The 18984-nt window shown below is 39.7% G+C and overlaps 1 protein-coding gene across 1 annotated transcript in view; it reads right to left on the bottom strand.

Moving 5' to 3' along the window:
- The window catches only part of mgat5b (alpha-1,6-mannosylglycoprotein 6-beta-N-acetylglucosaminyltransferase B), a 147864-nt gene that overhangs the window by 81902 nt on the left and 46978 nt on the right, over positions 1–18984 (bottom strand). The window contains exons 5-6 of the mRNA XM_079590347.1: positions 10725–10798; positions 5355–5522 (exon numbers count right to left, since the gene is read on the bottom strand). Coding sequence (XP_079446473.1) covers positions 5355–5522; positions 10725–10798 — 242 coding nt within the window. The remainder of the gene's footprint in view (positions 1–5354; positions 5523–10724; positions 10799–18984) is intronic.

The following is an 18984-nucleotide window of genomic DNA, read 5'->3' as shown; positions in this document are numbered from 1 at the left end:
TATAAGCTTTCAAAACTTACAGTCTCTCACTTCCGCTCAAATGTATCACAAATTTTTATGGCATCACCGCGGACTTCAACTTATAATCACATCTTCTGTCCAATCAAATACTCTCTAGAATCTAAAGCTCCGCCCCCTTTGCTATAAATACCACCTGGCCAAAGTGACCGTTGACACGTATATGGGTTGGAGATGTGTGACAATGCTCGAGTTTTCCGTTTTCCAACTGTACGTTGGTTAAGAATGAAATGGCTAGAATTTATTCACACCTCTACTATTGAATCCAGCGTATCATCAGCGCTCGGTTTCGCTTCCATGTTGCTGTCAAGTACGACTTGCAGTCTGAGAGGTAAACTAAACGCTATTGGCTATTTGAAAAGGGGGAGGAGCCATTAAATATGTCCAGCCTTAAAGGAACACGTTGACTTTTTGGGACTTTAGCTTATTCACCGTATCCCCCAGAGTTAGATAAGTCCATACATACTGTTTTCATCTCCGTGCGTGCCGTAACTCTGTCTGACGCACCTGCCGCTAGCCTAGCTTAGCACAAAGACTGGAGGTAAACGGCTCCAGCTAGCAAACTGCTCCCAATAAGTGACAAAATAACGCCAACATTTTCCTATTTACATGTTGTGATTTGTCTACCGTATTTTCCGGACTATAAGTCACACTTTTTTTTCATAGTTTGGCTGGTCCTGCGACTTATATATCAAAATTAATTCATACTGACTGAGATGATTTATCAAAATGAATTCATACTGACTGAGATGATTTATCAAAATGAATTCATACTGACTGAGATGAACCAAGAGAAAACATTACCGTCTACAGCCGCGAGAGGGCGCTCTAGTTGGCGGAGTTGTTCAGAAGCAACACCGAGGAAGAACTCAATGGATTCAGTGTTGTGGAATGAGATCGCGGGAGCTTGGTGAACTTGCTGACCGGTAACTTGTTGGATTCGCTGGCTAATGTTAATTTAGCCTATTCAGCCTGTTGTTCTGTGTTAGAACAAGTAGCACTGCTACTCGGAAATCACTCCGCCCAAGTAGCAGTGCTTCGCCTTCTGAGAATATAGATCCCAGTATGTAGATGTTTCATGTGACCTTGTTATTTGTACACGCTGTGACTATACAAATCACAACATGTAAATAGGAAAATGTTGGCGTTATTTTGTCACTTATTGGGAGCAGTATGCTAGCTGGAGCCGTTTACCTCCAGTCTTTGTGCTAAGCTAGGCTAGCGGTGTGTGCGTCAGACAGAGTTACGGCACGCACGGAGATGAAAAGGGTATGTGTGGACTTATCTAACTCTGGGGGATACGGTGAATAAGCTAAAGTCCCAAAAAGTCGGCGTGTTCCTTTAACTTCCTGTTTCAGTGGAAATTATGTCAATGCATCATACAAAGCTGTGCGTTCCAAGGCACTTCAGTGGGCCTTTAATAAGAAATCATGAAAGTGTACTCTCTTTAAGTACACTTAAGTGGCCTGTTATGTCGTTAATATTTTTTATGTACAAGTACAGCTTTATATTTGAAGAACACTACACATACACAAACAATACAATGATGTGCACTTTATTTTACAAGGGTATACAGTAATTTGCAGTTCTTCTCTTGGATATTTACTATACTTACTAAATGGCTCAAACAAACTCTGAATATCTTTCAAAGATTTGATGCCACTAACCTGGAAAATCCAGAGATTAGGCATCAAAAGCTCAAAAGCGATCAACCCAACGCTTAAACACAACACAGATTAATGGACTCAGAGTGGTCATGCTGCATGAGGCTGAGGTTAAGCAGGATTTTACAAATGAAAGAACTGTCATTTTAAAATGCCAGATCGTGGCATGAGAGTTCAGGCGTATGCTGGTAAAAGCTGTGTGGAATTTAAAGAGGTAATTATGCTAGACAGGAAAATTCTACAGTATTTTAAGCTCCAGGGGAACGAAAACTGAAAAAAAAAAACAATATCTCATTTCAGTCTTAGCAGGGTTCAGTGATGTTGTGAATAAGTGTCAAACAGCTGGAATTCTTTCACTTGAAATGACACTGTGAGAGAATCTACTAACCAGGTGAGATCTGCACACGGCATAAAACCCACTGAGCTTCCTTGCTTTCTACAGCCTATGAGGCAAGAATCCTAACAGAAACGAAACCTCATAAATGACTGATTTTGAACGCTGCATAGGTAGCAACTTGTGCGTCATACAAACACGCACTTTGGGGAATGCGGGTACTCAAAACACAATGAAGAAAAGAGCTTCATATTCGTTACATATTGCTAATCCAACAATGTGCTATACTTCAGCATCCCAAACAAACAAAAAAAGACTATTTTTGTTTTTATTTAACTTGTCAGTTAGATTTATTTTACAGTACGTTCACTTACATGTACTTACGGTGTATTTACCTAAGAAAGTTAATACCCAGTTCTTGTAATTGCTATAATAAGAACATACATGGGGGATGTAAAAGGGCTGTAAAATAAAGTGCTACCCAACTTATTATTACTATTTTAAATGACTGTTTTCTATTTGAATACATTTTAAAACGCAGTTTATTCCTGTGATTCAGAGCTGAATTTTCAGCATCATTAAGGTGCGTTCACGGCACGTCGTAATTGCCGCAATTACATGATTTCAACTTGTGAAAAGCCTTCACGTCCTCGTACAGCTCGTAATTACAGCTTGTAAGATATGGAATAGTTTGAGAGCTCGACTTGAACCACCTGACCGCTGCAGATTCATTTATTCGTTGATAGTGGTGCCATAGAAACGCATAATTCCCAGTCTTAGGACGTGAACGGCTCCGAATGTAATGTCATGGAGTCTACGGTAATTACGACGGCGTGAATGAATGTGTCTTATGTGTCATAATTCTTCAAAAATCATTCAAAATTGTGATACTCAAGAAACATTTCTCATTATTATCAATGTTGAAATCAGTGCTTCATATTTGTGTGGAAACCATGAAACATGTTTACATACATATTTACTGTCAATTTTAATAAATAAATAATTTCCTCATTCTGATTTCAAACTTTCGAACAAAAGTGTATTTATAATTGCTATTTCTCTTGCTTCATCCATAAAATTTTTCTGGATATTTATTTTTATTTTTATAAAAGATACCTGCAATGCTGCCTTATAGGCAACTCATTATGTTTAGGAAAAGAGCCTTATAAACTTCAGATTAGGGCTGCCCTAGACTAAAGATTTTTCTAGTCGACTAGTAGTCGTTTCTTTAAGCGATTAGGCGACTAATCGTTCGATAATATCAATAAGCCATAAAACTTAATAATGAGTCTTTAAAGGGATAGTTCACCCAAAAATGAAAACTCTGTCAGTAATTACTCTCCCTCATGTTGTTCCAACCCAGTAAGACTTACGTTCATCTTCGGAACACAAATTAAGATATTTTTGATGAAATCTGAGAGCTGTCTCACTCCTCCATAGGCTTCTTAAAGTCCCACTCCGATCATATTTTGAGCTATTTTTAAACATTCCCAGTGGTCTTTAAATTATGATTATGCCATTTTTAGCCAAAATCTCAAAACCTGTGCTGTTTTCTGGGACTTTGCTTCAGCAGAGCGGCAGTAGCTCATTAGCAATTCGCCTCTGTGTTGTGGGCGGAGCCGTTGGCACGGAGACGACCCTCCCTCTCCCCGTTGCTGAGAGCTCTGATCACCACCGATCATTATTTCACTCCGAGACGTCGCGGTAAAAAACAGCTCGACTTCGCCTCGATATTTCATCCCTCCCACAGTGATCAATGAGGACATATTTAGTATCAGTGGATTGCTCGGAATTTTGGGATTATTATGATGCTAATGTCACCGCTCTATCTGAAAAACTGACTGACTCTCTCACGAGTGATGGACTTGACACACAAGGGGACAAACGACTGCGACAGGCGAAACTCGACGGTGAAAGTGACTTATTGTTACAGTATGTGTTCCAATTTGAGCGCCACTATCGGAGCTCACAATGACATGCAATGGCTTGTGTGTGTGTATCTGACCCTGCTGCTGAGTAAAATTAAACACAAAACACAACTTCAAAAAAGCCCCTGTAAAACGCATTACATTACATTATAATCTACATCGCTTTAACACAGATGAAGTTAAGTTAACAGAGAGTTAACTTTTTTAACTAACTAGCCCCGCCCAGTGGAGTTACTACGTCACAACTCCAGTCTATTTTAGCCGGCATTTTAGCGTCTGCTACTGATTCACAGCCATTTGAATGTAGAAATACTCAGAAATACAACTTTGAGCTTATTTTTCTCAAGATATGTTCTCTAACATCAGAAAAATGCCACAAGAACATGTTAACACCTAGAAAAACATGATTTTCATCGGAGTGGGTCTTTAAGGGATTAGATTGAAACTTTCCATCCCAGAATAGTTATTAAAGACATCGTTAAAATAGTCCAAGCGACTACAGTGGCTCAACCATACGTTTATTCAAGCGATGAGAATACTTTTTTTGCGCAAAAAACAAACAAAACTAACGACTTTATTCCACCATTCATTATCTTCAGTGTGGGCCTCGAGTGGGTTTGCGTAGTATATCTGTGCAGCGCTTCTGTGTTGTACGTCACCACGTAGGCTCACTATTGGCCGACGCTGGTCATGTGTGTGATGCGTACAACGTACAACACAGACGTGCTGCGCAGATATACTACGCAAACACACTCGAGGCCCACACTGAAGATGATGAATAGTGGAATAAAGTAGTTAGTTTTGTTTGTTTTTTGCGCACAAAAAGTATTCTCGTTGCTCAGATTTCATCAAAAATATCTTAACTTGTGTTACGACGATGAACGAAAGTCTTACGGGGTTGGAACAACATGAGGGTGAGTAATTACTGACAGAATTTTCATTTTTAGGTGAACTATCCCTTTAATTGCCTGTAATGCATAACCTAATCAGCACTCAAACGCACACATAAAGCTTTCCCTAGCGCACCGGCAAAAAGTAATGATTATGAGTGTGTCGTGAAAGACTGTTTAAAAATGTGAACAATTTATTGATTTTTTTTTTTTGACGATGCTAACTCGTCCTCTCCACACTAGTTTCATACTACTTACACATTTCAAGTGATAAGCCATATTTGAGGCCGATGAATGATAGGTGAATGTTTGGATTTCCTGCCGTAAATGAATTTCCTGTGGGTTTTTTTTTGTGACTAACCGACTAATAAAATCTTGGTCGACCAAACCTCTTCTAGTCGACTAACGGTTAGTCGACTATTAGGGGGCAGCCCTCGCAATAGTAACTCCTCACAAACCTCTAAGCTTCTCTGTGTCAGTGAACTCAGTATTGTAGTTATTGACTGTTTCAGACACTCACCTGTCTTTTTGGGAGGCTGCTGGCTGTGGGGTGGCTGCTTTGATTCCTCCCGGCCAGCGGGGGGCAGAACCACTCGACTTCACTAAGGTAGATGAGGAAAGAGCAGTCGGAGCCGTCCACTCCATAAAAGGTGTAGCAAGGGTCTGATGTCCACCTGGCTCTCATCCACTTGAACAGTAAGAGATGAATAACAGTTAATTGTAGGTTGGCACTATTTTGACATTTCACAGTGAGGGGACAGAGGTGTGATGATACCCAAACCAAGCATGACGGGACCCATCAAATGATTCGTTTTCATGAATAACTCAGGTTTGTAATTACATTTACATTGTATTTTGCAGACTCTTTTATTCAAAGCAACTTAGAGGGCATTCAAATTATATATGTTACCAGTACATTCTCTGCATGGGGATCTTGGCATTGTTCAGGAACTGGAACTGATAGAGCGTTTCATTCAAAGGGTCTTATTTACATGTTGGGTTCAGTCTTCATCTTAATGCCTCTGCAAACCTTTACAAGAGCACATAAACTGAAATGTGTGATTGTTTTTTTTTGTCTAATGTAAACACTTTGCTAGAAAAGATTGGTTTGATTTGGCTGCTTTCGGGATTATTTTGGAATGGGAGTGTTGAACACACATTTAACCTCAAAGAAACGATCATCCATACAACAACCACTCCACATGGGTGATGGTGTCATACTTCAGACATGAGTGACACATTCAACACAATTCTAACAGCACTTTCACAGCAAATTTAAGGTAAAGAAAAGTTAAACGAATCAGTGGCAGAACGAATATCCAAATGGCTGAATGAAAGGAAAATACTAGGGCTGGGAATCGATTAAAAAATGTAACTAATTAATTGCATAATTTGCTGTAATTAATTGCAATTAATCGCATTTCCCCCAAGCTTGTAATCATCAATATTTAAACGTAGAATCACCTAATTAAATTAAACACAGGAAAAAAGGAACATAAAATAGCCCTATATTCAAATAATATTAAACATAAATCATTCTTCATTCAGTTCTATGCAACATACTCAGATTTAACAGATTTATTTTTTGACTAATTATCAAAATAAAGTATAGTCCTACAAAGCTATTATTACCAGAGCATGTGATCAGAGCAGGTCATTTTACCATTGTTGCCCAGCGTGGCTATATTAGCTCAGTAGGGCTAATGCAAACAGAAGTCTATACTGAGAAATGTCACGTTATTTGAGCGGACTTTGCATTTCCAGTGCGTGATCGGTACATGAGTGGAACGTTTGGGCCGTGAACGACAGAGCAGAACGCACAGTGCAAACACGGAGCGTAACCTTGAGCAGAGAGCGCAGCGAGCCGACAACCACACACACACACACAGAACGGAGAGCGCGGCGCACACACAGAGCGGAAAAGACCTGCTCGTTAAACCTGATCGCCGAACACGGAGGAGTGGGGCGGCATATTTTCGGCTTATATTTTCTGCCCTTTTTCTCTTTCGGCCAAAAACCAAAAATGTCATTTTCGGCCGATAATTCGGTGCATCCAGCTTCTATGGTATTGGAATTCAGCTTTGCTAATTGTACACAGCATCATTGTTTTGTCAAACGCGCCATCAGGCAACGTTATAAATGCAAACATTCCTCCTAAAACTCCATCCTTATCCTTCTCCATCATGACCTGGTTCGGCACACTCACAATAGCAGCCGGGACAGGAAGTCGCGGCAAAAAAAGTGCTGCGTCAATTGCGTTATTTTTTTTTTAAAGCGTTAAACATCTCAAATTAATAGCAAAGATTAACGCGTTAATTCCCCCAGCCCTAGAAAATACATATTGGTACACAAGATGATGCATGTGTCTTTTAGATCCTCAGCTGTATGAATATCAGAAGCACGGGATGCAGTAGAAGCAAATTCAACACCCTAATTAAAAAAACTTTAAAAAACAACAACAAAAACCCCCAGACATAACGAAACAAAAGTAAGTTGCGTTTTTGCATGTTCACTGATATGCTCACACAAAAATCGCTGCAAAAGATGCTTTCCAACAGGTTTTATCGTAGTTTTTGTCCAACTCCATTGACTTGTATTGGATGTGCTGTGTGAGGTACGGTATTACTCCGCCGCCACCAACTGGGCTGGAGTGTCTATTATTCAAGCTCTCAACGGAAGAATGTACAGGTGAGAGGCGTTTGGAAAAATAGGTCCACAGTTTACAGCGAATGGTAAAACACATGTTGGAAAGCATCTTTTGCAGCGATTTTTGTGTGAGCATACCCGTTCTATTTCATCAGAAACGATCTGAAAACAGGGCTTTAAGTTTAAAATACCGAACTTGTCCATTAAAGTAAAAACATCGTTAAACCAGTCCATGTGTCTACAGTGGTTAAATGTCATGAAGCGACGAGAATACTTTGGCGGGAAAAGAGTTAATAATTGAAGGTTCAATTATTAACTCTATAAACTCTATAAACTCCATAAACTCTATTTGATGTATTATGTAATCATTGCAGATTTCATAAAGTTAAAACATTTGGGATCAGTAAGATTTTTGGTAACTAACTATACATAACTTTGCAACTTAGTAGACTGTCTGCTCAATATCTGCTAAGATTTTATTTTGATGCTCCCCAACAGACATTCTACTAACTATAAGTGACTTTGCAATTACATGTCAACTTATTCTACTAACCCGAACAGTCTATTAACACTCTAATGAGAGTTAGTTGACATATCAAAGTTACTTACATAGATTGTCTAAAGTGGATTATCAAAATAATGTTCTGAATTGTAATAATATTTCACAATATTACAGATTTTTCTTTATTTTTGGTCAAACAACTGCAGCCTTGGTGAACAGACTTCTTTAAAAAAAAGTATTTTGAGTCATTGTTATAGGGCAAACCCATAATTAGGCTCATTATAGTTTGTGCTTTATTCACAAAAGGCCGTGTGAAATATGTCAGATCTGCTGAGCTCTCCACAATACAGCACTGCGGTCCTGAGATCACAACCGCACTGTGCAAACTGCGCTCAGCACAGGTTCTGGGGGTGTGTTTGTGCCGTTGCCTGATCTGCATAATTAATTTAGTGGATCGGGGCCTAAAGCAGCGCAGACAGAACATCCAAATAAACAGCTTTCAGCGGGAGCAATTCATTCTTAGCAAATTCCCCCGTGTGCATTACCTACAATACAAATCATTAAAGCCATCATAATTATTTTAACATTTTGACAGCCCTATATTTCATAAAAATCAATTTATTGAAAAGTGGAAAAAATGCAAATGTAATATATGTGGAGAAAGAATGTAGATGCAGGTAGGTGTAAATATGTGCAAGAAGCGGAGAAATATTCATGAGGATGAACCATGTGTCAAACAGGGCAAAAGTGTAAATTAGTGCTGGATATGTTATGCAGGCACCTTGCTTATCACAGGTTACACATCTATTTCATGGAAACTAAAGAGTTTTTACGAACTGCACATATTTGATTTTATAAGTACGAAGTCAAGTCTTGTACGAAGACAACTGCAGCTACATGTGCTTGTGGCTTCAATGGTTTCAGTGCATTAGTGCCAGCAAATGCTCTCATATGGGATGTTCCCCACAACAATGCGCATTGTTTTGTGCTGAATATTTGGCATTGGTGTGAAAGGACTGAGAAACTCGACTGGTTACATGGCAAATTTGGCTGATGTGTCCAGTATTCACAATATATTTGTTATTATTCTACTAGCAATATAAAATTAACCCTCTGGTGCTCTTCGCGTGGTGGTCAAAAAATGACAGATTTTGTTTATTTTTTTATTTGTCAATGAAATGATTGTACTATATTTGCGTTTGTTTTATTTTTATTTAATAATTTTGTATTTTTAGGGTATTTTTTTAAACAAATTTATATTTACGCTGTATTTATAATCAATGTATTAACTTTTTGAGCATAGACATGAAAATTAAATTTCCAACTTAAACTGTGGTAAATCTTGATTTAGAGCAATCTTTGATTAATCTCTTTTCAGAGACGACACTTGTCAGATTATTGCTGAAGTGAAAGAAGTTTAAAAAAGTGAACTTATAAAAAAAAGTAACAGAATGGTACGTGTATTGTTATGAAAAATGCACAAAAATACTATTTGAAATTTTTATATGAAATATAAAATTTTAAAATAACGTTTTACTCTAAAACGGCAAGAAAATCGAAGCCATAAATCTAACCAAGTTGTGTTCCAAATTTTAGACTGATATCTCAAAAAAAAATTCAGTAAGATCTTGTCTGGCTGCAGTACCATGCGTTTTCACTCGATCAAATTCGTTTTTGAATTTGTCTTAAAGACCATGACTTCAAATTGAGCTCTCTCTATATATCAAATATTGGGTAACACTTTACTTGAAGGGGTGTGCAGCATAAGACTGACATGACACATGTCATGAATATGAAGGAGGTTTTATGCATGTTTATGACAACTGTCATTAAGTGTCATTCGCTCAATTATGACATTGTTAATGCAAATATGACATTGTTTGAGATAACTTGGCATTAACCAATACATCATAACCTGTCAGTGTCTTTTTTCATGACAACTTGACACTACTAAGACAACACAACCTGTCATAAATATGTCATAAACATGACATAGCAGATTAATGATCAGACTTAAGAAACTACTTAGCTTTATGGATTGAATTTGTCCTTAAAATGACATTTTGTAGTTGAGGTCAAGAAAAACATTCATGACACAGTTATAATGGCCTCATGACAGCCAATGTCAAAACCAACCACATGTTTAATGTAATGTTAACCCATAAAGCTAAGTGGTTTCTTAAGTTTGATATGTAATCTGCTATGTCATGTTTATGATATATTTATGACAATTTATGTTGTCTTGGTAATGTCAAGTTGTTATGTCAAGTTGTCATAACAAAGACATCTCAAACAATGTCATATTTGCATTAAAAATGTCATAATTGAGCAAATCACACTTAATGACAGTTGTCATAAACATGCGTGTCATGATTATGAAGGTGTCATGTCAGTCTTATGCACACTCCTTCAAGTAAAGTGTTACCCAATATGGTAAATCCACTCTAGGTTTCTTATGGCCAAACGCTGAGACTTGTTCACATGGTTCAAAGGCTAAACAAAGGTAAAACTGGTCAAATTTTCTAAAACGAGGACAAACTGCACATTAGAAGAGAGACATCATCTATGAAACGGCATCATCAATCAACGAAACAGGTGTGAAAACACTGCAAGAAATCAATTTGTTGGCTGCCAGTGTTTGCTTCCACCAATCTGTTCCCCTCCGAGGCAACCGCGGAAGAAACGAAGACAGACATAAAGGAGTATGAGAGTTTTTAGAAAAAAAAATCTCTGTCAACTCACATCCACTTTACTGGCGCAATCCGGGTACCCAGGATCCTTCGGGACTTCGCACTGGCCCATAACTCCATCTCGGCCTGTAGATGAAAACAGGACAGGCGGTCACAGTCTGATAACACATTTCCACAGTATGGCAGCTTCGGTGGGGAACACCAGTGGGATCTGAACGCTCTCGGCTTTAATGAGGCTTTGGGAGAGTCCTCCGCATCTTCTTCCATCTCCTCAACTTACTTTAAGCTTGCTTTATTAGCTATTATGAAAGTGACCTCTCGGCCTCATATCTCGTACTTGTCTGAGCAAGGCTTGCTCTGGGCTTTGTTAAGAGCTCTGTACTGCTTTCTGTTCACTAGGGTAGAAAATTGCAAACATCCCCCCTCTCCTTGATTAATAAACTCCCATCTCTCACTGGTAGCCGGTCCCAGTCAGCCTAATTAACTTAGAAAGATGTTGTTCTTTGTAAAGCAGGCTACTTCAGATCCGTCGAGAAGCATACAGAGAAAGGAATTATGGGCTATTCTGCTTGATTATGAAAAGATGGTAAGCAGCAGAAAAAATATCCTAGAACACTTAAATCAAAGGACGTCCACTGGCTCTTGTGTTCTGTACCCATGGAACATTAATTTGGGAGATTCACTCCAGCGTCCTGCGGTTGAAACTCCCCAAACTCTGTAGAGATCCCTATTGAAATGTCTTTGGTTGCAGACTCGGATATTTTGGAAACCAACAAAGAAATTGTCAATTTCTTTTGAAATGAGCGGTTCCATTTGAGCAAAAATCTCAATGCCGTCTTGGAGAAGCATCTGAAGTATTAAAGTGATCTAATTTATGACTTTACTTTTGTATGGGGATATCTATAAAAAAAAAGCTAGTTTTTGCACCAAGGCTATACAGGTGAAACTCGAAAAATTTGAATATCGTGCAAAAGTTAATTTATTCCAGTAATTCAACTTAAAAGGTGAAACTAATATATTAGACTCATTACATGCAAAGTGAGATATTTCAAGCCTTTATTTGTTATTTGTTAATTTTGATGATTATGGCTTACAGCTTATGAAAACCTTTTCACAATATTCTAATTCTGAATTTGGGGTTTTCATAAGCTCTGAGCCATAATCATCAAAATTATAACAAATAAAGCTACGTTCACACAAGCGACTTTGTCGCTGCAGGTCTCCAGTGGCTGGCGGTGAGGTCGCTAGTGGGCGTTCCCGCTACTGGTTGCCTAGTAATGTTTGTGAGTGACATTCACGGATGTTTCTCCATGTTGTAGAAAACAAATCCGTTTTCTTGCCACTACAAACAAACATTTTGGAAGGAAAATATGCCCGAAAGTGGCTCTTCATTTGCATAAAGTTAAACAGATTTCAACTTTGTCACGTCGCCAAACACGCCCCATCAGGTCGCCAACAGTCGTGATCGTGTGTGTCGCTGGAAAACGCCCGCTCCCCATTGAAATGAATGGTAACGTGTCGCTTTGTAGCTTGTAGTGTGAACGCACCTTAAAGGCTAGTAATATCTCACTTTGCATGTAATGAGTCTATATAATATACTAGTTTCACCTTTTAAGTTGAATTACTGAAATAAATTAACTTTTGCACGATATAATTTTTTTTCGAGTTTCACCTTTATTTATTTGATCAAAAATACACTAAAACGGTACGTTTACACGACAACGATATGCTTAAAACAGAGACGTTTTTCCTTTGAGTTTTCTGCGTACAGACATCATCATTGTCAAAACCCATTCACACGGATCCGCGAAAATGACTAAAAACGCTGTATTCTGCTGCCAGGCCATTACATGGCAATGAAACTCTATATCGAACATGTAATACGCATGTGCATGACGTTATTTTTTTCAGAGATTTGTGTTTTTGTTGTTTACACGGAGGCCGTTTTTAAAACCGTGCACTTTGAAAGTTTGCCATTATTGGACACACTGATTAATCCAGGTGTGTTTGATTATTGTTGTTGGTCAGGCATACCTGGATTAATCAGTTTGTCCAATGATGGCAGACAGGAAACAAAGGAGCTGGCTAAAGTTCAGGAAGTAGTGCAGCTGTGCATGAAGTCCATATTCTGATTGGCTGGGATTGTCATGTTGTGTCACATTTTCACATTCATTGTCAACAGGCACAGCCACTGGAAACTGAGAACACAGCGAGTGTATGGCTTTAGATCAAAAGATATTTAGTATTGTCAAGTCAAAACTGAAATATTACAATTCGAAATGTCTAAAAAGTCATTCATAACTATTTCAGTAGCACACTTTGGTGCTATTTTTCAAAAAAGACAAGTTTTCTTAACAAAGTAAGCAGAGTTTGAGAAGAATCCTTGTTTTTTCTGTCCAAATGGCAGAGCAGAAGTATGAATTATGTTTGTCTTGCATTAGTAGTTTAAATAAACCTCCCACGCATCTTGCACATATGCTCACTAAAAACCAGCTGGAAATCGACCAAACTCGGTTGGCAAACTTTAGAGATATCTGAACCTACAGAGGGCCTCACTGAACAAATAGCGGCAAGAGATGACTGGCATTATTGCGATGAAGTTTAATCAAGTTGCATTAAATAATAAATAGCGAATGTGTTGTCCTGAAAAATGGCATTGAGCCCAGACCTCTTCATGTCTAATTTTAAACAGAATTTTTAATATGACTGTGGCTCACTATAAAGAGACTAAGACGAGAGTTTTTGTTGAGTTTATCAATCTTGTTCTTGTTTGCCAACATAGGACTTAATTTAAGTATATGCACAATGAGACTATTTTTTTTTTCATATATATATATATATATATATATATATATATATATATATATATATATATATATATATATATATATATATATATAATGTGTTATTATATAATTAGTTTGTTTCTCTGAAGGGGAGAGTACTATACAATCAATATGTATCGAGAGTTCCCGTAGACTACATATGCAAAAGTACGTGTGTGTGTGTGTGTGTGTGTGTGTGTGTTTAATGTATTTGTAAAAAATGTAAAAGAACACTGAATATCAGTGCAATTAATCTCTAATAAAGATTGGTTTAAAGCACTTAATTAATGACATTTTGCATGACCTAATCTAAAGTGAGAACTATTTACTAATAACCAATTAACAATTCCTTTACTAGGAAATGAAATGATAATAACTGTTGATTACAGTAACAATGAATGAAGGACTCATTATATATAGCCTATTATTACATGGCTCTGTGGAATACTTGATTTCGATTGGTCAATCGCACCATCCAGGTAACAACCGCTAAAAATAGATAACACCAGCTCATCCGAAATGAAAAAAAAAAAAAAAAACGTATTGTCAAAAGTTGAAGTCTCATCCTCATTATTTAATTAAGTAACTTCTGTTCTGTCACTTGTCAGATGTGATGCAGGGAAGCTTTGTCATTAATGTTAGTTTTTATGTTAATGTGCTGGTTTTTAATCTATGCAGTGCCGCTTTTGAAAATTTTCTTCACCACAACAAGACATCCTGTTATGCAGAAGACTTCTTGAATGCATTCAGTGTTTTTCCTTCTTTAAAATTAGGCATTTTCACCTAAATATCCTGTGCTGGAATTGATTTGTTAATAAAGTGATGTGATAAAATGTCAACCCTGTTGTCTGTGTTCTGTATTTTGCTTAATGAATTTATGATTTTCATACATATTTTATTTTGGGACAGAGAGAAATAATCAATTGAGCGTAAAATTATCAATTGGACCAAACGACACGGTTTGATAAACTAAATTTTTCCAGTGGCTCAACATATTATTTCTGATCTGATTGAGCACACTATTGCCACAATTGACAGTTCGCAAAGACCCGCCCCCCTTAGTTACTGTCGCTACGACAAGCCAATAATGTCAAGCCTCTCACGCCACATCGCTGAGCAGAGAGGAGACTGACAACACACTGACAGACAGGACAAGGACAGACCAGCTTACTTTTCAGTTACTTTTGATATTAAACAAAGTCTCACCTTTCAAATTTGGTCATTTTTAAAAAAAGAAATTTAAGCTATAAATACCGTTTTGTGGCTCTTTAATGTGTCGTGACAGATCGCTGTAGAGCATCAGTTAAAGCTGCTCGTGAACCGATCATCTCTTCCTTCTAGTTCATTTATAGCATCAAATAAACATGAATGAACATCAGAAGGAATGTTGTTTTAACCGAGGAAAGGCGTCAGTACACTCCGCTTCTCAAGTTCAAATCCTCCCATGTTAATCTACTAACTCTCCTGACTGCTATGGGACAAAATGGCGGATGGCGAAATATGATTGGTCAGATCACCTGTCAATCAAGCTCCCTGCGACAGGTCAATTGCTAAAATTCAATTCACAGAAATGTAATTAGGCCAATGGAAAAATCATTCACTAGAACATTTTGAGTTTGATAGGTCTGAAATTTGAACAGTGTAATAAAAAATCTGAAATATTTTTGGTTGTCGCCCCAACAGCGACAAAAATGGGACCTTATTGTAAAGTGTTCATACTATTTTTACATTAAAAGTATCCAATTTGTGATTTGTTCCCTTTCAAAAGCTACAATCGATGCTGCGCTGCTTAGCGCATTGGGAACGTCTTTAATCGTGACCTGCTGTGAATATAGTGTGTAAACACGTCGATGGAATCGACCGGAAGTAATATAGCCTCGGTCGGTGACGTCAACGGCGCGCACCCGCGACGCGAGGCTATAATTAGATGAGCCGCAGGTGCATCGTCAGGTCTTTTGTCTTCAGAGATCTCACTGTGTTTGGTGTGCAAGCATTTATCTCCTCTCTATCTACTACAGATCTTTGTTAGGAGTTATTTAGTTTATCACTGACAGTGTGCAGATTTTCTCTTTCTCATCTCTCTACGATCTAAAAAGTAAAAAGAGAAAGAGAAATGTGTCAACAGAGTAAGCGCTGTGTCCCTCCATGTTCTCGTCCTATTCAGAACTGGATACACACGCTTACTGCTTTGTTTGTTTGGGAAAGAGCATGCTGCCCTTGCGTTTGAGCATGGTGAATTCGAGCACAGTGGAATGTTCACAGTTAAAGTGCTTCGCGTTCGCTTTGCTTATTTCAAAGGGGTGGCACCTACAATGCGATTGTGGGGCTCGCATGTCGATCTGGCTGAGGAGCGAGAGACGGGTGCGTCCTTTTCGCTTGCTCTCTCTCCAGATCGCGATGTCCTTTTGCCTGACTACCGAAGCGTGCCTCGGCGCTTCTTCGGCTCGGGCAGAGGACATTTAATCTCGTGAGTTTGCCGCTTACGAGCGTTCCTCCCGTGATAATAAAAGGAGAACTGCTCGGGGCGATCGTTCGTGCAGTGGCCAGACTACACTGATCACAACAAAAAGACACTCAAAGATTATAAATAAAGATGTAAATATAATATATATATTTATACATGACGTGTCTTTGTGCCCTCGACGTCGACCAATTCACTATCGCGGGTGCAAAGGCACGCGATTATATGATGCTGTCTCAGATTGGAGAGACGCGCGCAGGCTTTCTCTCCCCTGGGATCGTATTATCACATGCATTTTCAGCGGGTCAGGCTGGTACTGCGCTGTACACTACAGGCATACCAGGCTGATCTTATGAAAGATTTAAATACAGCCTGTCATCCAGACCGTGTCTGATTGATATTTGGCTGTATTTATTGCTGATGAATTGAATGATGATGAGAAATCAGATATTCAATGCAATATATCAAATGCTTGTAATAATTGCTGTTCTTTGGCCACATTTAATTCTGAGGGATTAAATATTGAAAAAGCCATCTAAATATATATATATTATGATGGACTTTGAGAGTACTGACTCCGAGCACTTCTCTCGTTATGATAAGCGTGTGAGAGGTTCCTCGAGTTGGTGACTCGTGCAGTGGCCAGATTACAGCTAGACTGTCCTCCTTGAGGATCTCCATGACGTTAACTCGTGCATGGGGAAAACCTTATTCTTTGTGCCCTTGAAGTCAATTTATTAGACTATCATGGGGCATGTGCATACGATGATGCGCCAGTCCGAAGAGACGCTGGCTGGCTATCTCTTCTCTGTGGCTCATCGTCATTTAAGGAGTCAGCACTACCCACCATGCCGTGTATAATGACATCCACGCTGGTGAGGGTCAGACTGGTGCTGCTCTGCACACTATGGCAGTGTTGCAGGTGTACCAGGCTGATCTGTTTTTAAAAAAAGAGGGCTCAAAAGCAGAGTGTGGCGAGTTGCGTTCCCCCTCGTAATGACTGGGGACCGGTTTGTCGCGCTCAGCAGCCTCATAATATACCAGAGACAGAAATCCTGAGTTTTTTGTCCCAGGTCTGTGGGGGTGTGCCCCTTCGGGATAGGGCATGTAAAATACATCAATCAGCTCCTACCTGACACCCTCACGAAACCACTGTTACATCCCTGCCACCTTTGGTGATTCAGGGAGTAGCAGTTTCCAGCGAAATGTTGAAGGTTCTGTTGTTTCCTGTTATCGCCCAGGACACAGAACAGTTAACATTCCCCCAATTCGAAGTATTAAATTTGGTACCCTTTAAAGAGACTTTGGCAGCGTGGAAGCTACTGCCGAGTATCTCTTTTTGTGTCCTAAAGACAGTAAAAGGAATATGTTGCCCTCCTCGTTTTAACGGTGTGTTCCCACTACCATAAAACAGAAGTAGGCGCATCTGCTGTCACAAGAAAGAAATGGGGGACTGCGTCCGTTTTTAGATCTTTGAGGCTTGAACCGTTCCGTCAGAACGCTCAAGTTCAAGATGCTAACTATCAAGTAGATCGTGTTGCAAATTCAACATCATGATTGGATCTTCACGGTCGATCTTAAAGACGCATATTTATACATAGAAATATTGCCACAACACAGGAAGTTCCCGAGGTTTGCTTTTGGGGGCGAAGCCTACCAATATCGGGTTCTTCCATTCGACCTAGCCATGTTACATAGACGATTGACTGATACTGGCACAGTCTCAGGAGCTTGCGCTTTCGACATCAATATCGATCCACGCTTCTCTCTATGGGGTTAAGTTGCAACGCCAAGAAGAGCGTTCACTCTCCAACGTGCTTGGGGTTTAAATGGGACTCTGTCACCATCGGGGGCACAACTGTCCCCCGCTTGTCAAGACCATTGTTAAACACCCTAAAGCAACATCTGGCTAGGTCAGGATAGGTCTCATGGCAGCTGCGTCCACAGGGATCCCTCTGGGCCTTTTGCACATGAGACCACTTCATTTGTGGCTCAAATTCCCTAAGGGCAAATAGAGGCAAAAGCACGCATTGGGTGCTTTGTGTCCTTTCTGAAAAATCCATGTTTATGGTAAGTCACGCGCTGAACGCTTCGTGTACTTTCTAAAATCCATGTTTATGGTAAGGGTTACGCGCTGTAGCTTCGTTCCCTTTCTACGTGGTTCAGACCCCGGTTCCTCACCTTGGGTCCCACTCTTGGTGTGTCTTCTCGTCGCATAATGCTAACGACAGACGCCTGCCTGTCGGGCTGGGTAGCGGTCTTAAGTGATCGTCCAGCCCAAGGGTTTGGGGAGGCATCATCTTGACTAGCAAATCAATTGCCTCAAGTTGATGGAATATGTATTTCTGGCCCTGAAATACTTTCTCCCTTAGTTGAGAGGCTGTCATGCCCTAGGCTGTCATGTCCTAGTGCTAGAGCGGCAGCCTCTTACTTAAATCACCAGTGAGGTCTACGCTCACGCAATCTGTACAGATTTTATGAAGCGGAGGTGGACCTCTTCGCCGCCCAGCGGACAGCGCAATGTCTCCTCTTCTCTCTGAGTCACCCAGCCCCCTGGGTCTGGATGCGATTGCGCACACATGGCCCAAAATGCGCCTGTATGCGTTTCCTCCAGTGGCTCTGCTCCCAGGAGTTCTAGCCAGAGTTCGCCAACAAGGGTCTTGCCTCTTACTGATAGCGCTGCGTTGGCCGAACAGAGTATGGTTCTTGGAGATATTTCTCTCCTCAACGGCTCGCCATGGGCGATTCCGGAGAGGAGGGATCTTCCCAGGCGGAGGGTACGATATTCCATCCCAGGCCCAACCTGTGGAATCTTCATGTTTGGCCCCTGATGGGTACCAACTGAGGGACACTGGGCTTTCGCCTGCCGTTATTGAGACCATTCTAAGTGTTAGGACTCCCTCCACTAGAAAGAGTTATGCCAACAACTGGGGTGTCTTTGAAAGGTGGTGTGTTGTACATAATGCAGATCCGGTCAACTGCCAGATTGCTTCAGTTCTGGATTTCCTGCAGGAAAAATTATCAAC

This window comes from Phoxinus phoxinus (genome assembly GCF_949152265.1).
Source record: "Phoxinus phoxinus genome assembly, chromosome: 1".
In the NCBI taxonomy this organism is placed as follows: Eukaryota; Metazoa; Chordata; class Actinopteri; order Cypriniformes; family Leuciscidae; genus Phoxinus; species Phoxinus phoxinus.
Note: the sequence above shows the minus strand (reverse complement) of the source record. Positions and strands in the feature narration are given on the sequence as shown.